This window comes from Mytilus edulis, chromosome 4, assembly GCF_963676685.1.
Source record: "Mytilus edulis chromosome 4, xbMytEdul2.2, whole genome shotgun sequence".
Lineage (NCBI taxonomy): Eukaryota > Metazoa > Mollusca > Bivalvia > Mytilida > Mytilidae > Mytilus > Mytilus edulis.
Genome location: NC_092347.1, coordinates 18138858 through 18160232, shown reverse-complemented (window position 1 = coordinate 18160232; position 21375 = coordinate 18138858). Strand labels below are relative to the sequence as shown.

The window sequence follows — 21375 nt, the reverse complement described above, 5'->3', positions numbered from 1 at the left end:
ATATTTATATCAAATAATGTTTTCAAGTTAATTCTTAAAATTGCAAATTAAAATATGCTTATTTTTAAAGATAAACCCATTTAGCGTCAAAAATGAAAAATAGCTCCAACGAGGAACATGTTTTTATTTTATATTAACAGCCAATGAGAATATATGTGGATGGATATACATGATTTGCTTGCATTATCTCATAATGTCCTATGAACCACGATATCCGAGTCGAAACCGAATTTCATTCATGTTTACCTTGGTGTTTCGAATAACAAGACATTTTGTAAACAGTTATTGAACATATCATTGACATTTCATGTTTACAGAAAAGTGATGCACAAACGGATTGGGACGAAAAGTTCCCCAGTCAGTGACATCAACTCAGTAATTGTTATAACACAAAAAAAGTAACATAAACTACCGTTAACCAAGGCTTTAATCTTGTCAGGAACCGCGACATTTGAATAAAAAACTCTAATTTCGTATGCATTTTAAGTCTTTTGGACTAAATCAAAGATAAAGAACTAGATCTGCCATCACTGTATTTGATATCCACATTACATACGACGTTATATTAATGGATGTGCCAAATGCTCCACGAAACCGCATTACAAATTATTAACATTTCTTATTATTATCAATCAAATATGGTCTTCAGAGTGTCTGTGAAACAAAATACTCTAGGGGTGTGTGAATCAAATGTGCATACTTAAGAGCCAGAAGATCGAAAGACAGACAATCTAAGGTTCTTTCCTCGTTCAATGTATAAAGCAATCGACTACTTTACCATAGTATACTTCAAACTAAACTTACTGACTAATTGAAGTATTTGTTCCAACTGTGTAAACACTACTATACATTTTGATTCAAACAAAAAGATACTTGTATTTTATACTAGCTTTTTTATTGATCATCTAGTTTTTGGTGGGGTTCGTGTTGTTTGTTCTTTAGTTTTCTATGTTGTGTCGTGTGTAGTATTGTTTGTCTATTTGTCTTTTTCATTTTAAGCCATGGCGTTGTCAGTTTATTTTCCATTTATGAGCTTGACTGTCCCTCTGGTATCTTTCGTCCCTCTTTTACATTTGAAGGACGTTATTTATTACAATATATCAGACTTCTAATGGGATCAAGCTAAAATCATCTTCTTGTCGGCTTGTTTTTCTTTTAAATTGTGACCATCTGGACGACGTCTAACACGAATCTCCGACAAATGTAAAAAAAAAACTTTCCAGTTCATTTTCAATTGTCAACTTTCCATATCTCATCAGTAACATGTCCTCTCTCCCATCATAAGGGTAGGGTTATGAAGACTGAACAGTTGTGGAAGTAATATATATCATATGATAAAAAAGGAATATGTAACAAGTTAAAAACATTTAACAATTAAAAATTACTGTCAAAAGTTAAACAGTTTGTATAACATATCGTAGCGTAGCGCTCCCAATCTACGACAAAAGTGAGATATACAAAGATGCAAATTTAAACAGTTGTAGCTTTACCTGTACTGAGTATCAAATTCATTTAACTACAATGATTTAAACATGATGAAATCAAGAATAATGTGTTCGAAATCAATAAATTTGTATTTCATCAAGTTTACAAAAAATAATAAACAATTATTTGGCTGATACCAGTTTTGTGGTAGAACTGAAAAACAAGACGCAGTACAATACGCTGCAGCCAATTTCCTATGATCATCACAGTTTTTAGAAATGTTTTTAATGCAGATGATAGAATTGTAATCAGTGTGTGCAGTATTACTTAGCGGTCACTCACTAGAGAGTAGTTTCTCCTCGGACTTATTTATTTCATGCGTTTATTAAAAACATCTTGTTTAGTTTCTAGACTGCATGAACAATGTTTTTGCATTTTTCTGTCATAATAAACTAAAAACCTAAAAAATATTACGAAGCACCTTTTATTTAATGGACGTTCAAGACCGTATTATCCACAGAGTCAATAGTAAACATTTCAGCGTTATGCCTCCTCTAGCTTTTTTGCGGTCCCTACTAGCTTGTATCGGCTATACTACACAGAAAACTCTAAATACCGTTTCATATCGGCATCTAGTACATGTTTTACAAGTTTTCTTAAAGAAATTGTTGAACACATTTGTTCTAAATTATGTGCAATAACATGAACGTATCATTTTTTTCTGAACTAGATGCGCATTTCGACAGTTGATGTCTACTCGGTGATGCTCGATGCCGAGTTAGTCCACCGAAATTTGTTTTCGATTCTTACCTTTTTAACAGCGGTATACTACTGTTGCCTTATTCGTATAGGGAAAACGGTAGTATTTAATTTTCCCAGCATTAAGTTGGCCTTTTGTGTACCCAAGGCAGGTGAAGGAAGTCAAATTATGAGCGCTGTGATTGGATGTAAGGGTACAATATATTTTTTATTTATCTATGAATAACTGCAGTGTGTATATTTACAATATAAATTTTAAAACCTATTGAAATATTTTCTAGAGAATTATTCGAAAAGACTTGCAAAATTTCATAAATTTGGTGCAAAATGACGGTGGGCATGGATAACATAAACAAGCTCCGTTGGCAGTTGGTCATGATACTATTTGGCTTTAATTTTTAAAACACAATATTAAAGTACTAACACAACATACAACTGTTTTATCCAGGTTTTTATCTTAAAAAGTGGTAAATTTAGAAAATGTTAATATTGTCGCCTATGGCAGAATAAATAGTACCGTTTTCCCTATATAGTCAAAAAGATCAAAAACTATAGAATTAATCATTTTCGGAGTGAAGACGACTTATTTTGTATTTTAGACAAATTACATGCTTTTGATAGTGCTTTCAAATCCAGTTGACAGGTAAGGCTGTTTGAGACTCTTCGATTCACTTCCACACCACCTTATCAAGCAGAAGTTTTCTTCTAAACTTTAAAAAAAAACCTCCATTGAAATATCTGATTTCAAATATTTTGGTGCAACTCATATAAAGCCTTCTTCTGTTTAAAAAAACGTGATAGATTTGCTTACCAGAATATTAATGAGATGATTAAATCATTTAATTTTTGCTTCACGACATCTTTGCAATAAAGTTTATCGATATGTTTTAGGATATCCTTTAATAGCAGATTTTTTTCTTGTATTGTAAGGAATCATAGTTTATGACAATACACCTTATTAATATTTGGAAATCAGCGCCGTTTGACCCGAAAATCTGCGGAAGTCAAACCTTCGACGTCATTCAATAATCACTTTTCCATTGTGGCGTCAGATATTTTCTATTATGGCGTCAAATTTTACGGGAACATTTGTGATGTTCAGTAATGGCGAAACAAATAGTGATAAGGTGTATAACGTCCGTATAAAGAATATTTTTAACAGAAAAACTGTATATCACTTAGCCTTGATGACAGTTTTGCTTTAAATAATCCACAATCGAAAAACAACTCCGAACATATAAACAAATGGAACTGGTTTTAAATAAATTTAATATAAAAAAAAATATAATTGTTTTTTTACCATATTAAGATTACCTAGTCTATTGAAAATTTACGATAATTATAAATTTATTGATGTTTTAATTCAACTATTCTGAAAGATTATTCATTAATCACTGAAGAAAATCTTTAAATTGACTTTATCGGTTCTAATATAGAAATTATTTTTTAACAAAATAAGATATGTATAAGATATGTATCGTTCTGCAGTTATCGATGTACGGCATTTGAACATTTTTAAATTACTTTCACTTTAAATATCACGTATGATCGATTCAATTGTTTTTGCAGACTGTTTATGATGTGTGAGACATAGTTACGTCGACAAGATGGGCGTCTTCTGTTGAGAATACATCCTCTAGCATACAAATTCAGACTTTCTAAGGCTGTCACGATAAGAAATAGTACATTGTTGGTAAATTTACAGACCAAACGAATATTCTGTTGTCTTATCAGATCCAAGACGTTGAAACCAAGTCTTTCGTTAATTTAGTCATGTCGTTTATCGTCATCCAATTAGTAATGTTTTACTTAATACTTCTGTAGTGTCGGATTCAGTTGTTCTTACTCATAACGGTAACCTAGCCCCTAGAGAAGGTTTTGAGTTGCATTTATTGAAGTCCATATAATATGAACATCTACAGACGTAACGTGTCAGATGAGATATGTAAAGGCTAAACGACAAAAAAGATTATGTGACTTCTGTGAAATGGGAAATTGACAATGAGAAAAACATCACGTTTGCATACATTCAATATGTTCATCTGTGTCAAAAAGATAGCCAAATTAGTTGCATTGGTTCCAACGGTTTCGTCTTTGCATTTAAAAGCTCATAGGCTGGTATAGTGAAAGTTATATCATGGAACAAAACAACTTAGTTGGTTTATTATTTGGCTTTAAGGAAATTACACTAGTACGACTACAGTTTCTTCTGAAGACTGATATTTATGTCCTATTCCACATGCACTTGAGTCACTCATTACATGTTTCTGAAATAACCTTTATCAAGTTCGTTAAAGTCACTCATTACATGTTTCTGAAATAACCTTCATCAAGTTCGTTTGAAATTAACCAAACATAATTTGATTCTAATTAAGGAACTAATTTCAGATGATATTGAAACAGATTGGGTAAAAGCTGTTTCTACTTCTATCTTTACTGCCAAGCCGCACAGGAATACTTCGAACGTTGTTTATAATAATTTATCAATTCAAACTGTTGTTATGTAATATAAAAATTAGTAAAAGTTATAATTTTACAGATCTTATTCTGCAATGTAAAACTACAAAAAAAGGTGCATTCTCATGAATTAAAGCAGCATTCTAAAGTAGTGCAAAACGTTTTTATTTTTATTTTGGTGGTTTGGATACTGTGGTTATTAAATTTGTTGTTACATAATTAATTATTGGAAATTAAAAAATATATCTCCATCGTACAAAGCACTGATTCCTTGGATTGAACTATTGCAGTACACAATCAGTCTAGTTATCTACCAGAATCTGCAAATTTGTACAAATATGTGCAATTGTATTGGTTAGACTGGGTTTTTTTATGAAGAAAACTTGCTGATTTATTGCATTATCCAAAATATTTAAACAAATATCAAACATTTGTGTTTTAGAATCCATTTTTTTCAACAGAAAATTAAAAAATTGAACACATAAAAGTTCATTTCCATTATCATATTATCAGTTGTTAACTTTTGTATAACTTTTTTATACTTAACAATGTAGTTCTAGTTTCAATGAGGCATAAATAGAAAGTTTTATCATTGTTTGCTCTTTTTTCCGTTGTGTTGCATAATGTGTATAATGTATTCATATCAGCCTCCAAAGCATCAAAAAATGTTTCATGTAATACAACTTTTATATACTGAGATGACCGAATCTGCGATTTAAATTCTAATATCAATATTTTCAAATGCCTCCTAAAATAAAGATCATAGTTTATCGTGTTTAACCAATGATTGGACTAAAGTTGCTGCAGAACACCACTATTACTATGCATTAGCTTTACAAATTACATCATAACCATATACATTTCACTTTATATCTGCATTAAGGTAAATTACTGTGCCTGGTATTGTGTTGGATACTTGTCATGTTTCACCTTTGTGTAGTTTGAAACCATAATTTATTTTTACAAAATATGCCTTTTTTATCTAACGTCCTTTATACTTATATGAATATTATTTGTGGGAGAGAACACATGGGGACTGGGTATATATGATATTTTGTCAGGGATGTACTTTTTGTATGCATCTGTATAACGAGATAAGGCAATACTTGAATGATAAATACAGAAACAGACATTTTTACGATTATCAGGAAATTACAGACAAAGGTTACATTTTAGATTTTTTTTATAATATCATATCCATACCAATTATAAAATATGCATACTGCTAAACATTTTTCAGCAAAAAATAAATCAAGACATGATTTTAAAAGTTTACGGTTACTGTTTATTTCACTTCTTTTCAACACGAATGCAAACGTACTCGCACACACAAAACGCTTGAATAAAAGTTTAACTACATTCTCGTCATCCTTTCCTCGGATTTTACATCACTGATTGAGACTTGTTATCGATATTACTTACATAGACAACACGATAGGTGGCATCAGTGGAACATGATTTGTTCACATGTCTAAATCACATGAGATCATCTCTGGTCTTGGTAGGGTTCGTGGTGCTCCTTCTTTAGTATTCTATGTAGTGGGGTTTTTTTTAGTTGTCTGTCCATTGGATGTTTCGGTAATTTATCATTACATTGTCAGTTTGTCTTCGACTTATGAATTTGGTAAATACCGTTAGCATCTTCAACATCCCTTTAAAACATTATAAAATAATTATATTTATGGCATAATTTGGAAGAATCGTTACTCTATGGACTTCCATTGCATTATGTAATTTGATTCATGATGTTTCCATAGAGTATAGAACGAGAAATACCTTTCGTAATCATCTCTTTTCCCACTTTAAATTTTAGAGACAGCTACTTCCTTGTTTTAATCCTTCAAATGAAATATTGTACTTCATATCTTAATACAAAATAGATATAAGAAGATGTAGTATGATTTCTAATTAGACTACTCTCCATCCAAGTCACAATTTGTAAAAGCAAACCATTATAGGTCAAAATACGGTCTTCAACACGGAGCATTGGCTTACGCTCACAAATGAATAGTGTAAAACCGGATAAACAGAAAAACTAACGGTATAATGTATATAAAAACAGCGGCGAGAAACACTTACGAAACACATCAACAAAGCACAACCACTAAACATCAGGTTCCATGGGGTTCGTGTTGTTTATTCTTTAGTTTTCTATGTTGTGTCGTGTGTGCTATTGTTTTTCTGTTTGTCTTTTTCATTTTTAGCCATGGCGTTGTCAGTATGTTTTAGATTTATGAGTTTGGCTGTCCCTTTGGTATCTTTCGTCCCTCTTCCTGACTAAGGACAAGTACAAACAAATACATATAAAAAAAGTTGTCTTCAGATTAAACTTCTTAAAACTAACTTAAATATACATAAGCGACAGAAAAAGAGAAATGTATTTCCTAATCCATCATTTATGAGGAAACATAAAGTTCGACCAACAACAACTATTGCTTTATGATTTCGGAAATGGATGAAATAAATTCAATCCTCTTGTTTCTTAAGTCAGTCCACTTTTAATCGTGATTGTTTTAAAAATATGTCACCTTTCTTTATAGTCTTCCATAAAAAAACACTTTGAATTAAAACAACTAGCAATAATCCGAAGCAACGTCTATTAACGTGTTTCAGTTTAATTTTTTAATTTTTTATGTTATTCATATTAAACGTTTTTTCCTATATATTAAAATTTTAACATTAAATTGTCCAAGAGTATTTGATGTTAGTTCTATAATATTTATGTTCAGTATTTTCAAGTAAAAGTAAAATAAATACTTAGGATTTGATATACTCAGTTGATCATAATTATGATATAGTAACAATAGAACACTATTTCTTTTGCAAATTTCTAATGTCCAAATTACAGTTTTTACTCAACCAATCATAAAATTTACTCCACCAATCATAAAATATAAACTAAACTTGAAAATGTGTTGTTTTGCTTCTGTATATGTATCCTTTCTTTCAAGGCTAAGAAAGTAGATAGAAAGGAAATCTTATGATAAGAAATAAATGAAAATAATAAATATGCAAACGTGAAAGTATATTGATTTAATATATCAATTTGAGACCCAAAAGAATGGAACGAAAACAAATTATGTAGACACAGACGACAGAATAAAAGACGCGGGCTTTGATAGGGACATCTTGAGTGACAGATGTATTATTTAATGTTTCCGCTGGAAGAATGATCGGGCACAAACGTCACTCACGCATACCGGTAAAAATGTGAAATTACTTCGGTATCGATCAGTGAAAGATTATCAATCAGTCTGATCGATGAAACAAACTTGCTGAACATGTCTCTGGAGAACCGTGATAACAAAAACAAGCGTAAAATGGCCAATTACCGGTGTCCCATTCCGTTCTTATAACACTTCTACAAATATTTTATATCTTCCTATGCAAACACGCTCTAATAGGGAATCAATCGAGATGTTTACAATTTGACATGCAAATCTGCCAATAATGAATCCATTTGTTTAATTATTTACGTTTATTATGGATTTTAAAGAGAAGGGTATCGACAACTCTTTACCTTTCTTATGATATATTTATTTAGTAACATGTAATCCTTCATTCCAGCACACAAATCTTAATTAATGGTACACGTTCCCGTTAAGTACATATCCATAGATAGACAAATCACATTGATTTAGTTAAAATATTATATTATTAAGAGACCTTGCTTTATTATATATACTTTAGTAGCATTATATAAACATATGGTTCTATTTTTTTCATTTTTCTTATAGTTAAAATCGATAGTTAGAATAATTGACAGATTGATCATAATGTTTGCCATTTTTATTTTTTTTTCATACTCAATGATAAAGTTAACAAATCGAAAAACAAATTTTATTTACCCTTCAGCCAAAATAAATGAATTGAGCGTTCCTAATGACGGGAATTCCAGAAAAGCGGTTTAAATGCACCCCTTAAAAAATAAAGTGTTATTTTTATTAAATACAATCTGTTTCTTAAATACACAACTTTCTCGATAATCAAAACCCAAAATCATGACAGGGATTTGTCTGAATCAAAGGTTTTGATGGACAATAATCTATTGTCGCTACTTGAAGATTTCTACTTGTATTCATTATGACGCAGATGCGGGGAGTTTTTACGAAACGAAAGAAGATAAGATTGACTCAAGTTTTACAAGGATTGAACGCAGTCTCAATATAATTATCAGTTAGAGTAATATATCCTACAGAGCTAGAATTTAAGAACACTACCCATACAATCAAATATGATACTGTTCGTTGATCCTTATTATGGAAATTATGCATAATGAACTGTAGTTCAAACGTGATTGTTTCCTGTTTCAAATTTGATTTAATTGTTTCCAAAAAAAGAATATACAAAATGTTTACGTGTATTATTGTAAAGCAAGATATACATTTTCTGTAGTATTTGGTCTCTTTACTTTGGTTATTACAAGGAATTTAACAAGTTTAAGGTGTTTAAAACAAAAGGATTTTGGCTGTCGGTGCTACTGATGCAATTAGGTCTAGAAGTTTGGTTTAAGCGTAGGAGGTTTTTACTTTTCGCTTATATTTCGCTTACCCTTGTCTTTATTTTGTCTTTGTTAGATTTTTTTTTTTTATATTATTGAATTTTTTAGTTTATGTTGTTCCTCTGTGGTGTTTATTTACACATTTTTTGGCTACTGGATTCAAACAGAATTAACTCATTCTTTCATACAAATAAGGCCGTTAGTTTTCTCGTTTGAATTGTTTTACATTTTATAGCTGACTATGCGATATGGGCTTTGTTCATTGTTGAAGGCCGTACGGTAACCTATAGTTGTTAATGTCTGTGTCATTTTGGTCTCTTGTGGATAATTGTCTTATTGACAATCATACCACATCTTCTTTTTTATATTAACAAACCATTTTATTCCGGAAATGATTATAACAAGTCAGCAATATGACAGTCGTTTTATTCGTTCCATAGGTTGATTATGTCTATTATTGATGTATGTATTTCTCTGAGCTGAGTGTACTTGCGATTGTTTGAATAGCGGTATTTATAACATTGCCATATGAGCGGGAGGTTCGCCTAGCCTAAAAAAATAGGTTCTTCCAACCATTTTATTTTGTAAAATGTCCTGTACCAAGTCAGAAATATGACAGTTGTTATATATTGTCAGGCGTATTAAATTATAAGCCTGGTACCATTTAATAGCTATTATTTGTGTGTTTCGCTGTCATGATGTTCTCTCATTTATTTGTATTGTAGTCCTGTCAATGAATGTTGTCATTTTTAAGTTATATTTAACAGTGCCATAAAAGCCAGAGGTTTGGCTAGCCACAAAACCAGGTTCAACTCACTATTTCTTTTTAAAATGTCCTGTACCAAGTCAGGAATATGGCCATTGTTATATTATATTTCGTTTATGTGAGTGTTGCATTTAGTGTTGTGTTTCTGTTGTGTCGTTGTTCTCTTATATTTGATGTGTTTTCCTCAGTATTGGTATGTTACCCGGATTTGTTTTTCCTCTATCGATTTATGAATTTCAAACAGCAGTATACTACTGGTTTCTTTATTTATCTATATGCCGTGTCTTTGTATGTTGGCGTTCGTTATTGTTGTGGAGTTTCTAGTGTTCCGTTAAGTTCCTCTTATATTTGATCGTAGCTCTCAGTTAAAGTTTGTTAACGGATTTGTTTTTGCTAATCGAATGACTAGTAATGAACAGTGGTATGCTACTGTTGCCTTTATTTATGGACTTTTCCCTATTCGAATTCATCTTAGTATTTTAGTTTTTTATATTATTTTATTATATGATATTTAGTCTTTAATTGGAAATGTTCATTATATCTACTAGGCACACGCTCAATGTTATATCAAAATCAAAATTATTCCACAAAATAAAATAAAAAATATATATGACCTTTTAACTTTTAATGATCATAGTTATAGATGTTAAATGTCCAAATAGAGAGCTCCATTTACATTGTTGAATTGTGGTCACTGGTCATCATGACATTAGATGTTCATTGCATTTAAATATTTTAAAATTAGTCAAATAAATAGGAATAGGCACAAAAGAACCGTGCAATCAAAACAGTTTTATTTAATTCCATTTATATCATTAATTCGAGAATATAAATGACCAATTCTTTTTAAATAATCGTATGCGCACACCTAAGTTTGACTAAAAGTGGCAGAATAATTAAAAAAGATGGTGACCATCAAACGACAGAAGCAGAAGCATTTATTTTTTTTCTTTTATTTTCCAATCTAAAGTTATCACGTAACCGATTCTTGCAAAATGACATGACACTTATTACTTGAAATAGTGATGAACTTAACAATTTTTCAATTGTATGTAAAATTATCGCTTTTAAATATGATGCAACATAGGTTATTGTCCATTTAACTTTATCGTCCGATTAATCAAAGCAAAGTTTAAAAGAAATTGATATATTTAAAAGAACATTAAAAAGTCAAATTTAGATGTTCATCACTACCACAAATGCGCAGTTTTGCGACTTAACTATTTTAGTTTGTACTGATTGACCTTGATATATAATTAAGGATAGGAGATAACAATATTTCACATATGTTCCTTTTGAAGATATCTATCATTTTGAATGTGCAATATGCCATTTATGACATTATGCAACAAAAGTAGAGTTTCCTCGACATTTTCTCATTTTAATCGTAATCCCCACATGCATTTCTTACTAAATGTCACCAAATATATAAAAACAACAGGTTTGCAGATAATATTAACTTAGACAATAAAAAGAAAGCGTCGTCCGGCGCATGTTCCCATAGTAATGAATTGAATTTTGAATACAAATTTTACTCTGTTTTCTAGTGATTGACACTGACTGACTAAATTAGAGATTAGTTTTGACGGAATTTTTTGTCCCTTTAACGGAAGCCAGAGACCTCATTTTCCCGCGAGGACACCCATCACAAAAAGTAATATATCATACTGATTTCAATTTCTCTATTGTAATATGTACAAGTTAACAAAATTGCCGGGAATCGATCTAATAACCGTTTAGGTTAGAATTGATGGACAGACTGAAACATTTTGAGGAAAATGAATAATTGGCCGTTTGATACTTTGGTCAATCTAGTGTCCCATGGTGACAATATTAAACTTATTGCAGGAATGTTACCTCTGTATAAAATGAACATTAAGCTGCACCAGTCTGTGGAAAATGTCTTGGAAATTACTAGACGGAAATTACTTTTCTGGCTACGTGTTTTTGCCTACTTTATTTTTGTTCTAAATGGCCCCAAACAAATTATCGCTGTAGCTCATTCTGTCTTGATATTTTCACACTTTTCTTGAATTCATATCTTATATTAAAAATCTATTTCCCTCTATGAAATACGATAATGCTTTAAAAGAACATCAACTATAAGCACCAAAAAAGTTCCTTATAATAAAAACGATATGACATGAGATCTATTATTGCGAAAAGTTTTGTCGATATCATCTTGTGAATATACATTACTTTATTAAATACAAAAAAAACTTAAGACTCCAAATAACATCTTATGAGTGTATAAAACTCTATTAAAAACAAACAAAAAAACTTCAAATACCAAACAAATAATTTCCGATATGTATAATGATTTTATGTCAAATATCATCAAATATCTATAAAAATGGTGAGACGTGCACATGTTTCTGTTTTCACCAATTAATGAAAGATAATTAGAGACATACAAAGTAATTTGTCATGAAGATTTGCTGACTGCCTTTTATTGATATTGTTGCAGCTGGTACGGGTCATTAAAGGCAATGAGCAATCAGAAATCGGCCATGTCTGTAAGTCATTGATAATATGCACCATATCAATTTCAGACTGACCAAATTTGCAACTTATGACTTGTTACGGTAAATACTGTGTATGACGCATCAGTTTATTATAGTCATTAACAAGTTAATGGAAGAAGCGATATGAAATATAACAACTCTAGTGAAATTGATCTAATTAATATTTGTGTTCTGCTGGTTCAGGACATGGACAGGAAAAGCTTGTATTAAATGTTCGCTTTCATTCCGGTGTTATTTCAGACGAAAGAATTGGAAGGCAATCTCAAATTACGTTAACAAAAAAGAGGGGCGAAAGATACCAGAGAGACAGTCATACTGATAGATCGAAAATATACTGGCAGTGCCATGGCTAATAAAGAAAATGACAAACAGACAAATAATACTACAGAAGACAAAACCTAGAAATTAAAGACTAAGCATCACGAAAGGTTTCCTTGATTTTTCAACATTTTGTTGCTGTTTCCAAATATTTTGAAATTCAATATTACTTGACTTTGACAAAATATACCATATAAAACATTTAACAAACAACAAACCTGACTTCTACAGTTTAAAGAAGATTTATATAATATAATATATTAAATTATTCATGCTATGCCCAACATTTCATAACATTTAAAAGGTAATGCATTATAAAATTATATCAAAAGAAAATTTTTTTAAGCTTTGAGTAGCATGCACAGATAAGGAAGAAGTTCACAAAGAGTGGATTTTACCCTTGAAATTCAATTAATTAAAATACATTATCATGAACATTTAATGATAAAATATGAGATAGTGTTTTACAAATCTACGCGTACTACTTTTAAACAAATTAATTAAGTAATAATGTTATCATTACTTCATAATTGCACAATATTGATGATGAAAGTCATAGTTTAAAATATAATTGCCAATAGCTAATATCTATGTTTCTTGAAACAATATTGGAAGAATTCATTTGCCAATATAAGTTCCTGTAAGTAGGAATCACAAACTAAGCATCTATCAATTACACCAATCCATAATGGTCAAAGGGTGTAGCAAATCATGTTTTCCGTTTCTCAAAAAAAAATACTTTAGTAGATATTTAAAATGCGTTCTGACACATGAATTTGGCATAGAACTGGAATTCCAAGATAATTTGCAGCTTTCCATACTTTCTAAATAGTTAAATCACAAAAATACTGAGCTCTGATGACGATTCAAAACAGAGAGTCCTTAATAATCAAATGCCAAAATAAAAAGCGCAAACACATTAAAGGAATGGGTATAAAATAGAGAAGTACAAGAAACTATCGTGTAACGGTGCAAATTATAGATTATAAACCTATACAAATGGCTGGTTATTCCTCCAATTCATTCTAAGGCATAATCGAGGAAAGTACCGATAGTAACTTCAAAATACAACAACCAGGTTTCATTTGCTCACGTTCACGAATTTTGTTTTAGAAACACTTCTTGCGCTCACAGAAATCATGCATTCCAGGTATAGAACAACTAATACAGGCCTTATCGGAAAGAACATACCAGAAAGAAGTACATATTTTAAACAAAATAGTTCTTACAGATATCTGTATCTTTGTCAATAACGGGTATATTTGGGTAGTGTTGGTATCTAATGAAAGCTTGGGAACTTGGGAACACTGTATGTCCTTTGTTGAAAGATTTATTCGAATAATATAGAAATATGTGAAATTTTGATAGGATGGCACATTTGGCCTGTTGTTCATGTCAGACTTTCTTTTTTTGTACTATAAAACTTCTGGGAACCAGTACGCTCTAAAATGCAATTTAAGGTATTTTGAGTTTTTTTCAGCACAAGTCAGGATAAGGTACAGTTTTGACATGAAATAACTGTCACTGTATTTGAACGTTTGACAAAGTAGCCATTAATGCTTGAAATTACAGAATTTAACATAGAAAGCAATAGGGCTATGAATTAGTATACCTTCCATGTGTTGATTTTTTGTTTCGTGTAAGTCTATATTTCCATCGTATAATTTACTGATGTGCAATTGATTTTCTGGCATAAAATTTTAAATTATTTCTAGGATTGAATAAACAAAATCATGTCCCCAATATGGCAAATAAAATCATGATAGATACTTATTTTGATTTTAAGTGGAGTATTACGAAGAACGTACAGAATGAATATAAACTCTATGCCAGAATGAGCTACTGGCCTAAAGAAGACACATGCATAATGTGGCGGTTTTAAACAACATTCTGAACGTCAGTATCTCTCCAACGAATAAAATGTAAAGACGTCTTACGCAGCACGTGAAAAGCATCTCCTTATCTAATGCCATAATTTTAGTATCGAAAAGTTGTAGGAATTACGTGGTGTTTATTAAATAGAAATACATTTTAGTTGTTAAACTATTCATTACAGTTTGTTTCAATGCAGACCATATTTACAGGTTTAACAAAATATTAAAATAGAAGTTCCCCCCTCAAAACAAAATGCATGTGCAACATAAACGTTCAACTTTTCTCTTCCGGTGCGAATGTTATTTCTTCTAAAAGCTAAAGCTTAATTGCAGCGATCAGTATAAAATCATAATAGTGAGTTAGGAAACACATAAAGACATACTTACCAGTTGGGGAACAAAATAAGAATGTCACCAAAATGTTTAACACAGAATGCTTCATCATCGCTAAACTTAACTACGTCCATTTATGATCTTTTTGTTTATAACGACCACAAATGACTATTTAATTCATTTTACCTCCAGTGTTTGCTCGAATTGTTAGGTAATTGAAAATAGTATTCCGTTTTCTCTGTAAATTGTTGTCAAGTTATTACATATAACACATTAACAACATTATTATCACATGTTCATATGTTGAAGTGTTGTAATTTGATTATTTGAGTATGATCGCCTTATTTTAACGAGACCCAGGCTGTCGTCAATAATATTGTTAGCTCAATAAGATCTTACAGTTTTAAAATAAATAAAGTGACATGTATAAATATTGCTCATATTGAGGAGTGTATCTGTCAGAAATCAACAAACGTAGGATTCTTAAGTAATCTTTATTAAGAAAGACTTAACTTTTAAAGGATACAAACTTATTCTGTGCTTAAAAGATTATATTGCTGTTTTGCAGTCAAACAATCAAGCCATTAGAATTACGCCATAATACAGAAAACGGTAATATCTCCTAAGGGAAAGAACGTCATTTTCCATCCACTATTCATTACCAAAATGGTACTCTAGAGTCTAGAGTTCTACTCCACGAGAAAAGCTCAAGAATTCATTTCTTCTGACATTAGATGAACCAAATAGAATTTGGTAATTGGATTTGAGCATCAAATGTGTCAATGTAGCAAACTTGTTTTATTTAGATTGTAATAAATACAGAATGATATCTTTATTGTATTGTTTCTGTGTAGACTTAAGACATTTCAATTGATTATGTTTTCTTGTATACCGGACAAAGCAAATTAACAGTATGACTCAGATAGAGGATCAAATCAGTGTTTTAATTTTTACAGTATATTGGTTTCATGGAACTTAGATTTAATGTGATAGAAAGATCAAACTCTAGGTTAGATGAAGCAATCACTTTGTTATAATTTTGAAATCTGATTGATTATTACATCTGAACAGAGTCTAATATGAAACACTATGACTCGTTATCACACTTATTTCTTTCATTGTAAACATTTATGGATTTATATATAACTTCACAAATCGAGACCTTCTTTCTTTGAAAAGACTTAGTTTTTTAGTATTTACGTTTTTGTATGTAAGACTACGATTTTGTCTACTTTACAAATTCTTGTTATTTTTTTCTCTAAAAATATTGATCTCATCCTAACTTACTGTGAAAACTAATCAAACGTTTGCAAAAACTTTGTTCATTGTTGGTGCCAGTATTAATTTATTAATTCTGTTTTTCGTGATAACCATTTTCCTATTTCTTAATTGGCTTTTTCATGGTATTAACTGCAGAAACATCATCGATCGTAATAAAAATAATATTTTTCATTGCTGAAATTTATTAAACATGGATTTATATCTTAATAATTGACAAGAAGTTTTTTTTCGATTTGACTACAAATGTAAAATTGTTCATTTTTTCATTGTATAAATAATTTAATCAAATGAATAAAGTTGTTATTTAGGTAGCGAACAAATCTAAGAGTTGTTCATATTCCGTTTGCATTTACTTAGCCAATAAAACTGTTTACTTATTCCATATGTGCATTGAATTATGGAATCTTTTGACCTTGTTATCTTTTTCCTTTTTTTAGATCAGATAAACAATAATATATAATTATAAAACAATTGAATTACCCTTCTGTCATTTCCATGTTTTGGTTTATAGCAAATTAAACTCAGGATCATTGTTATACATCAGTTTTTCGTATTATTAACAGCATTGTCTAATGAAAATTACATGAGCCATATAAATATTTAAACGCGAATTACCAAGATTTTATGCGTATAGGAAGTATTTCAAACCTGCATATTTAGTAAAGTAAAAAATAATATTGTACTGTAGTAGTAGCAATTCAAAGCTTGCAATTTAATGTGTGTACATGCCCATCATTGCAGATCATGTGTTATACTGGGAGAGTTTATTTAAAGTCGATTTATGTTGTATATTTTTAAACTCATTAAATGTAAAAAAAAAAACAGTAAAAAAGAGACGGATATACGAAAGGGATATTCAAAAAAATTGAGAAAGGAAAAGGAAAGTGTCAAAGCGACAACAACCCGACAATAGAGCAGACAACAGCCGAAGGCCACCAATTGGTCTTCACTTATTAGTCCAAAACAAACTGCAAATAAAATGGTAAACCGAGTAACAAATATACCATGTCATGTGCACTGGAAGGGTCGCATCCTCATGGTTTTAGATTATTTTCCTTTCAGTTACCAATATTTAAATTTATGCGGAAAAGCTATCCTAGTTGAAAGTTCAAAATAACTATTGTTCAATTATTCATTTTACATTTTACCAGAATCGAAAGGTGGCACATATCAAAATAAACTTTCAAAAAACCAATTGAATGTATATATGTAAGAAGGAGCAACAAAAGACAAATAGAAAAAAAAATGCGTTCAAGAATAGATCAAGGTCTTTACAGGCAAAATATAATTGTAATACAAGTAATAATTATAATGGCAATCATTCTTATCATACACATCTTTAAATAGACTTTCATTATGCAAATTAAAACGTAAGCTCCGCCCGATCAAGTGTAATAACATTGGTAATACCTTGGCAGTATTTTTTTTTTAAATTTTGGATCATCAGTGCTCTTCAACTTTGTACTTGTTTGGCTTTATAACTATTTTGATATGAGAGTCACTGATGTCTTTTATGTAGACTAAACGCGCGTCTGGCGTACTAAATTATAATCCTGGTACCTTTGACAACTATTTACACCACTGGGTCGATGCCACTGCTGGTGGACGTTTCGTCCCCGAGGGTATCCCCTTGATTGTATTCTTAATTAACTTTGGAGTTTGAAGCATCGGTTGACTACTATTATCCAAATTTTTCATTATTGTTCTTTACCGAAAAATTAACAACACAGGTAGTGCAACTTATTGAAACTTTTGAAACAAAATATTTCCAAGTGTGTAGTCTCTAATTTTTACTTACTTGCTTTGTCTTTTTAGTATCTATATGCCATTTTGTTTTCCTTTGTTGAAATAATTATTTGTTTTTATAGTGAATAGGATTATATTACAATGTTGACTATTGTGACCCAATTAGGTACAATTTAACCTATTATACCCGTTTTGCTCACACATTTTTGTAAATATAATGGAATTATTTGTGACAGTTATACAAGTAAGAAGTTTAGTTAGCTTTAAAACAAGGCTTACTCCAATATTTTCTACATTAGGAAATGTCTGTTCCAAGGCATAATTTCTGTTATATTGAGTTGTATTATTAGAACAATAATAATGATTATGGTAATAATAACAAGTTAGAGAAATTCCGTTGTTATTTAAATAAATGTCTAGAAAATATGTCCATAAATAAGATTTGTCGTCTTGGTTTAAAATTGAAAAACAATGTAACTAGCTTTAAAGTAATCAATTAAACTATTTTCAATCAAGTTTTTGAAGGTTATGTTTTTATATTCGATTCATCTCAATTGAAATTGAGTTGCCGTTCTTTGGTCATGTTTTGATTATCATAATTAAATGTCTGACAGAGTAACTTGAATACTTATTCATGTAATCTATGATTGGGCATTATGCATACTTGACTGCCACAAATTAGATATTAATATTATCCTTGGTCTTATTTTATGATTTGAAATGGCCGATTAATGTAACTTTGATTGAAACATGTAAAAAAAACTTTCAACATGTCTGACTACTCAATACAAATAAAGGCAACAGTAGTATACCGCTGTTCAAAACTCATAAATCCATGGACAAAAAACAAAATCGGGATAACAAACTAAAACCGAGGGAAACGCATTAAATATAAGAGGAGAACAACGACATAACACTAAAATGTAACACATATAGACAAAATCCCACGAGAATAACAAATATAACATATATATATAACATCAAAACCAAATACATGAATTTGGGATAGACAAGTACCGTGACACGTCTTATCGCAATGTGAATTTACACTCAAAAATAAGAGAAAACAAACGACACAACGTAATAATGTAATACACACAGAAACGAACTATAATATAACAATGACCATATTCCTGACTTGGTACAGGGCATTTTTAAAGGAAAAAATGGTGGGTTGAACCTGGTTTTGTGGCATGCCAAACCTCGCACTTTTATGGCCATGTGAAATATAACATCAAAATGACAACACAGGACTACAATATAAATAAATTGGAGAACACAATTGACAAAGAATCACACGAACAACAGCCAACAAAAGGCAACAAGTTCAAAATTTTAATACGCCAGAAGTGTATTTTGTCCATACAAACAATACAAATAGTCTAGTATTGCGTAAAAGCTCTGAAAGAACTCTGAAAAGTTCATTGCATACTACAAAAAAAACATAACTTAAAAGATCTACAAATAGTGAAAAAATTAACATTCTATATCGTAAGATGTGTATTTTATCGGATTTATTGACGGACCAAGCATCTCCTGCTTTGCATGTATCACACGTCATGCAAATGCAACCTCACAAATTATAACAATCGGGAAAGGTCACAATCAGAAAGAAACAGATCTTACATCTTATGTCGAGACACAAGACCGCGAAAACAGGTACCTTGAAGGATGTGACATACAAACATTATATCTGATGACTAACTCATGATGGTTACCATAAACTAGGGTTGTGTTGACATCAGCCTTTGTTGCTCGTAGCTCTAGCAGTAGTTTGGGTTTTTTTGTTACAGGAGCAACAATCTTACTCTCAGGATAGTCTAGATGCTTATATTATGTCAATTTAAGCATCTGAGGAGGATGCTGTTTTCTGAGTTCAGTTAAAAATTGTTATGAAATTGTAATTCGAGAGTAAACTAGTTCAGTATTGTGTGCCAAACTTTATGGAGTTTGATAAAACTGAAACAGAATCAATCGATAATGAAATGCCCCTATAGAAATAAATTAGTTTTTCTCTCATTCTGTTTCAAGAAAACTTGAAAATAAGACAGAATGTAGGTGTGAATGGGTTTATATATATGCAAGCATGAGTAGACATGTACAGGTGACAATAATATAAAATCACTTAACTGTAAAAAAAATTAAAAAATAAAAGTTGTTACTTGTCTGTTAAATAAGATATTCATCCTTAACCTGTAAAGCCTTTTGCTTCCTTACAGAATGTCCATCATCTATCACATTCTATGAATACTTGGATGACGATCATTTTCAAACAGCACTTAAAAAAAATAATATGTAACATCTAAAATATTTTGTACATATGATGAGTTAATATAATTTTAACTTTTGGTAATTTACACTTGTTAGTGAACAACAAATTATATCATAAAGATAATCTTTTACTGTAAATGTATATTTATATTGTTCCTTACTTAGAATTATGAATGATAAATGTGTATATGTTGACATTTCAAATTCTTGCTTAAGAATTTTATGGCCATTTCAATCAAATTATAATGCTCTCAATCTATTTGAGGAGTCAAAATGCTATGACTGTATATTTCCATGTCATATACAGTCATGACCCGATATCAATATTTCCTCCTGAATATCTAAATAGCAGTTGTCTGAACCACTGTTGATTCATTTACTTTCGTGGGTATCAATTTTCGTGGATTGCTGAAAACTTGCATTTTCATGCATGGATATTTGAATTAGTGGTTTTGCCAATCTCTGTATAAAAAGCCAACTGAAAATATGTTATTTGTTGAACATTTGAATTCGTGGTTTGCCTGTACATACGAAACTCACAAAAATTGGTATCTGACAAATACTAATGAATCGACAGTATATTTATCTCATGACGACCTCTTCAACCTGTCTTTGTTTCCAATGTAAACAACGAAGCTTGAAACGACTCAAACATTTCTAAAACAATTGTTGGAAAAACATATTTCACTTGTTAATATTTTTTGTTCAAAACCTATAAATCATTATGTTTAATGCTTATTGTTGATATATAAGTCCAAACTGAAATGAATTCGTTCATCATCAGTTTGGTTTCAACAGATCACATTTTATTGCAGTATAACATTACTCCGCCAGATAATAGGCCTTTTTAAAGGGGGATTTTTTTCCAAATATTTAAATCAAATAAATAACAATAATACAATAAACAACAATTGAGAATGTTTTTTTCTAGATTGCAGTATAAAGACAATAGTAGTGTATTGACCTGACATATCACTGATATAAGGATTCGGCCCAAAACAAAGAAAAAGCTTGGCAGAGCCTCTCATTTCCAGGTTTCTAAGCCTCATCTTTATATCTTTGATATGTCAAGTTGAAACACGATTATTGTCTATCTATGTGATACAAGTTTTGCTCATT

General features: G+C 30.6%; 1 protein-coding gene across 1 annotated transcript in view; it reads right to left on the bottom strand.

Annotated features, from left to right (window-relative positions):
• The window catches only part of LOC139521751 (lachesin-like), a 75920-nt gene extending 60685 nt beyond the window's left edge, over positions 1-15235 (bottom strand). The window contains exon 1 of the mRNA XM_071315331.1: positions 15013-15235. Within this exon, the coding sequence (XP_071171432.1) occupies positions 15013-15070 (58 nt within the window). The 5' untranslated portion in view covers positions 15071-15235. The remainder of the gene's footprint in view (positions 1-15012) is intronic.
• Positions 15236-21375: the final 6140 nt, after the last annotated feature.